Source organism: Haliaeetus leucocephalus, unplaced genomic scaffold (assembly GCF_000737465.1).
Source record: "Haliaeetus leucocephalus isolate CR32 unplaced genomic scaffold, Haliaeetus_leucocephalus-4.0 Scaffold417, whole genome shotgun sequence".
In the NCBI taxonomy this organism is placed as follows: domain Eukaryota; kingdom Metazoa; phylum Chordata; class Aves; order Accipitriformes; family Accipitridae; genus Haliaeetus; species Haliaeetus leucocephalus.
Window position 1 is genome coordinate 7166270 of NW_010972853.1, and position 6000 is coordinate 7172269.

At 41.7% G+C, this 6000-nt stretch overlaps 1 protein-coding gene across 2 annotated transcripts in view; it reads right to left on the reverse strand.

Moving 5' to 3' along the window:
• The window catches only part of NOVA1 (neuro-oncological ventral antigen 1), a 156379-nt gene extending 150661 nt beyond the window's left edge, over positions 1-5718 (reverse strand). For both annotated transcript variants that reach the window (XM_010574236.1, XM_010574235.1), the window contains exons 1-2: positions 5296-5718; positions 3323-3466 (exon numbers count right to left, since the gene is read on the reverse strand). In XM_010574236.1, the coding sequence (XP_010572538.1) occupies positions 3323-3466; positions 5296-5431 (280 nt within the window). In that variant the 5' untranslated portion in view covers positions 5432-5718. The remainder of the gene's footprint in view (positions 1-3322; positions 3467-5295) is intronic.
• Positions 5719-6000: the final 282 nt, after the last annotated feature.

Sequence of the window (6000 nt, forward strand, 5' to 3'; positions counted from 1 at the left end):
TTGCAAGATAAACAACGTGATGCGATGTAACATAATTTTGTGCGTGTATGCATGTGTGTATGTGTGAGACTGGGGTGGGAACACAGAGAAAGAGCAAGACTGCATGAGAGAGAAAGAAAGGGAGAGTGTGCGCCAGCATTCGCAATGGAAAAAATACATATGTCCAGAGCAGTTTTCAGTCCAGCACTCACTATAATTCAGAATGGAGAAAGAGATAAGACAATGAGAGCTTAATACCACAGAAATACTGACTCTCTTTTGTATTACTGAAAATAAAACCATACATTAAAATAGCTCCACAGCAGCCACTTTCTTTATGAAGTTCACTTCATTAATATTAAAGTAGCATGGCTACATCTGTATTTAAATTTTGGACCAGAACCTACTAGTCAATACACACTCTGTACTTCTCTGCAGAAAGGATCAGCACCTATTAGTTTAAAAGTAGGGCATATTTTGCCATTTTAATTTCATTTCCACTAATCTAGGGGGACAACCCTGAACAGAAAAGAATCAGAGATAATCTAAGAACAATAACCAAAGTCAAATCGCAGAAGTCCAGACAATTAGAAAAAGTCAGCCGGTAACCTGAAAAGAGAACAATAAATTTTGTACTCAAAAAATAAGACTGCAGTGGACAGTAATGTACTTATGTACTGCTTCCTATTTTGTAAACTAAAATGTTCAGTGAAAAGCTGTTTTTTCCTTCAATTTCTTGTAATTAGAGCTGTCATATAATTCTTCAGTAATTATGTCACCTTTTGATGCACAAAAATAATTCCAACAGAAATCAGTCTGCATACTGAAGTCCTATATCACAGAGGAAAAAAAAAAAAAAAGAACACTATTAGATCATAGGAACTACTCATGACTTCTGTATTACAACCAACTTCCTCCTTTCCAGACAGCAACTTACGCAGACTGCTAAAACTTTTCAGAAATACAGAAAAGTTTCACAGAATCTTTGGCAAGACAACATTCCATAGCGAAATGTACATTAAATACATTTACAGTTATAAGCATCAGAGGTATGGACTAAATGACTTTTATTGGGAAAACAGAATAATTGTTTAAGAAACCTTATAAGAAAAATAAACCATATCTTTATAGTAACTATTTCACATGGTTTGTATTCCCTAATGCTATATGAGCATGAGAGTCTGGAAGAAACCCAAAAGCCATCAGCTCAGGGAATGCCAGGACCTCCAAAAATTCCATGGGCTGGTGGTCAAACGCAAACAGAAAGACTAACAAGAGCTAGCCACACTGGAATCCATTTCTCATCCCTATTCCATGCTTTAGCAGGTGTCAGTCACGAACTTCCTTACAACACTCATTTTCTATACGACACAACATGGTTGCAAATTCAAAGCACGCTGTATGAAGTCAAACTGGAACTTCATTTGCACCTGTTACAGTGAAACTGCTTGAGCCTCCCTGCCCTAGTTATTTATATTTTTACTACTGATTTTAAGAGAGAATATGTTTATGTCACAAATGTTTTTACTCATGTCATTCTAGCTTGCTAATTTTTATTTTTCAAAGGTTCTTCTGCTACTACTGCTGTATCTTTACAATTTGCTACACAAAAAAATATGTAATTCTGATTTAATCAGGAAACAGAAGAACTATGGTAGAGCACTGAACAAAAGATCTAATCCTTGGAGCGTCCTTTCCAAGTGAGTGTAAATAAACTGTAGTAAAATGAAAAGGCTCGTAATTTGGTATTTGGAATATTCTTCATAAACACCAATTTTCTGTAACATCCTTGCATATCTGATACCACCTCATGTATAATGCAGAAAATCTATTTCATTTTCATCTATTGACAGTGAATTTAATTTACTGTTGCGGCTCTTTACCCAGATTATGTTATTAATTCTGCAATCAGGCTCTTTTGAATGCTTTTATTTCTTCCAAGAGTTTTCACAATCCTACATTGATTTTTTTTTTTCCCACCCTAACACCTTTCAAAATAAAGGATCATTTTTTCTAACTTTCTAAAGAAAAGTAAAAAAGAAAAAAAAACCCTCAAAGACAACAAGCATCAGTTCATAAGCTGTATCTTTCAACAGGAAAAATCTACATGCATCACTAACATCTGACATTTAAGTATTATAAACTACATTCATTAAGGAAATGTACAACAGGTGCATTAAAATTTCCACATGAAAAATCATCATTGTAACTAGACCACAATCTCTCCATTAATAAAAAATTATCCATTTCTGCCTGACACTAAAGTTAGAGGACAGGAAAGCTCAATGATCCAATGTTAGTGTTCTGTTTACATCCACACCAACTGCTTTCACTATTTTGCAGAATTCAGTCATCTTGTTAAACTAGATCAAATACAAAGCAGCTCTTCTTTTTCCAACAGAAGAAAGTAAGAACTAGTCAACTCAATTCTAAATCAACAGTTATTCTTCAAAATAACAAAATCAAAACACTAGAAAAAGTGTTAGCTATAATATTATTTCACATCAGTTTTTAAAAAGTCCTCAAGAACAAAGTTCAATTACAGAATGCTAATTTGTTCATCTTTAGGGGAAAAAAAAAAAGATTATTCAGTTGCAGAAGCTAAAATCTTGTATATCAATTATGTAAGGCTCCCTCTTCAGAAATCTTATAAAGGAGAAATGCTAAATCAGGTATTTATTATTGTTATATGCAAATATTAAAATCTTCTTTCTTGTATATAATGCAGTTGATGTAAAATACTAATTTCTTTATTCATCCAAATTATTTCACTTTCATAATAGTTTTCTTCCACCATCATGATAAACATAATATAAAGAATATCTAAAGAGCAGCACTTGTCCTCTTTACTTCACTCCAGAGCCAGTGAACAAAGCAGTGAAGCAGAAAGAAGGTACATAATGGATTTAAAGTAAATGGCCCATTCTTTAAGAGGCGGCCTCTCGTTTTTACTCATTCTAGCTTAATTGTCATTACAATGTCTGGAAACTTCAAACGAACAATTATTTTTAAGCCAGCTGTCAGGTTGGTTCCTTAAAGCTAGATTTTTATTTTTTTAAAAAAACTAAAAAACAAAGCAATCAAAATGTTAATGAAAAATACTGTTTTGCAGAAACATTTTAAACATCTTTAAACATATTTCAAGCAGTTAGTGCCCAGTCCATTCCATACACCAAGACAGACAGAACATTGATATTCACTGTTGCACTTTGCAACATACTTTTCTGAGAAATAATGCTTCCAGCTGTGCTGGAAGCTTAGTCGTCAATACATGAAACACACCGACACGTACGTATATCCCTTGGGATTCAAAAATAAAGAATTGGCTAATTTTTGCACCTACCTGGGTAAAAATCTTTGGACTTAGACAGCTTGATGGTGGCCCCAGTCTCTTTCTGCAACTGAACAATTGTCTGTCCTCCCTTCCCAATTATAGATCCAGCAGCATAACTAGGTATGAGGACCTTTAGAAAATACTGGCCATCCTCTGAAAAATTGAGATATGCACGGTTAATATGGCTTACAAACTTTGATTTTTCCTCCCCAGACCCACAAATAAACAAAATGTTACATCTTTAAACTCATCCAGTCAATTCATGCATCTACATCTAACCAGTTGCGTCATTCTACAAGACATGTTTAGACTATGCCTTTGACATTTTAAAATACGTTCGTTTATTCTGAGCAGATTTAAAGAATGCACATAGATTCCTTAATTCCGTAAAAGAATAAGAATAAAATCCGAATTATATTTCAAAGGTGAATTTTTTTTCCCAATGGTAAGCAGCACAGCACGCAGAAATGATCGGACCCCTTTGAAAAAAAATAAAGCCCTGCACGAAAACGTGCCTAGTGACAACTACAACCTTGCTTGAAAATACTGCAAAAGAAATGCCAAAACTAAAAAGGAACGAATTGTAAATTCTGATGGGCTATTTGTTTGTCATTAGCAAACACATGAGAATAGCAATTAGCTCTTGCCTGCATTCTTCTTAAGTGAGCAAAACGACTACTCTGCTACCAAATAACCCACCCAAAATGTGGGGTTTTATTCCAAGCATTTCAGTCACTGCCAAGAAAACAACTCAACATGGTGCGGATGGAATCACTTGCCTAAGTAATCCTGATGCATTCCTTTAGCACTTCTTAAGCGACAATGATCTCTTTTAAGCTCATTAATTAAAGGACATTAAGAAGAATTCTTCCCAACTGATCAAAAGCCTAAGTCACTTATTTTAAATACACTTAAGAGGTGACGAGATGGACAATGCCAGTCCTCTACCCACCACTAGCGTTAAAGCACACAATCGGAACAGGAAAAAAATCCACAGAATGAATGGAGGGGAAAAAGAAATAAAAGATTCCCGGTCTGATTCGGCAACCGCACAATTGTCCGTGCTCTCCCCCCACCGCTAAACCCAGCTACGCTCAAGTCTAAGGACCTTCCGTAACCGGCTCCGAGAAAGTGCAAGGCAACGAGGGTACGCTGCTTCCCCAGACTGAGGCTCTCCCCGGCAATTAAGGCAACGTCCCATTGGCACGGACATCGAGATTTTTACCAGGAAACCTGTTTCACAAAGTTGTCGTCTTCCCCCCTAGGCGGAAGGGACGATCCCAGCCCGCCCCACGTCTCCTACCCGAGACTACGAGAAGTGCCCGTGTGTGACAGTCGTGCCCACCCGTATCAACATAGCTGGCTGAACCACGCACTACGCACAGCCAGAAGGCTGCTCTCGAAATTGGGCAAATAAATTCACCTCTGCCTCGGTGCATTGTTATGACGACTCCGGTGCACACGGACAGCGGAGATGCCGGTCCCGTTATAACTCATCTCCTCCAGGAAGAGCGGGCTGTTAACTAGCGAGTCCCCCCCGCCACCAGCCAGCCCTCGCCCCCGGCACGGCGAACGCACGCCGTGTAGGCGCTGACAATAGAAGTGAGGCCAAGGAGGAGGAAAACGCACGGCAAGGCTGAAATTCAACTTGCGACCCGGAGGATGTGGAAGGAGGAAAGCGCGTTCGCCGTCTCCTTCCAGCTGCCATTTATTTTCGCCCATCGTTAAGCGGGCGAGGGAGGTAGCTGGGCTGCGGAAGCCCCTTGTGCTCCCTCCTAGTCTCCGTAGGGTCACGGCTGTGCAGCCCAGCGTGGATATTAAATAAAAAGACTGGTAGATGCTGAAAACCGACGCCATTTTGATGAATGATAACATTAGAGAAATGGGAATGTTTGGGGGGGGGGAGGGGGGGAGGCAGGCAGGTAGGGAAGCGGAGAGGTGGGTGGGTTGGGCGGGGGGGAGGTGACAGAGGGTATACCCACCGCCCGTGTTGGTCCTCTTGGTGCTGCCGGCTTCAGGGGGGGCTTCGAGCGGTCTTTTCCGGGAGTCCGGCGGGTCCAGGTCTATGGGAACCCCGGTGTGGGTCCCGTTCTGCTGGATGGGAGCTGCCGCCATCATGTTTGCTGCTGCTCGGAGGAGAATTGTCTCTTCCCTTCTGTGGTGGGGGGGCAGGGAGGGAAGGGGGGAGGAGGAGGAGGAAGGGGGAGGAGGAGGAGGGGAGGGGGCTCGTCCCGTTCTCTTGTCCTTTTCGAAAATGTAGAGCTAAGCTCGGGATTGTCGAGGATGCTGCGCGCCTTGTTTATCTGGCACCCGGGGGGAGGGAAGGGAAAGGAGGGAGGGAAGCGGGCAGGACTGGGCTGGAGGAGCAGCTGCAGTGCAGTGTCAGGAGGAGATGAGGAGAAGGGAGACAGGGGAACGAGGGGGGCGAGAGAGGGAAGAGAAAGGGGGAGAGGGGAGGAGGAGGAGGGGAGAGAGTGAAAAGAGTGAGACGGGAGGAGGAGAGGACAGAGTGAGTGGGAGAGGAGAGGAGGGAGTGAGTGGGAGAGGAGAGGAGGGGAAGAGAACGAGTGAGACTGAGGCGGCGGGGAGGGAGGGAGGGAGGGGGAGAAGGAGGGAGGGAGCGAGCGAGCGGTGTAAATGGTGGGCGAGGGAGCGAGTGGGAGATGATTCACGCTGCCTCCGAGCCA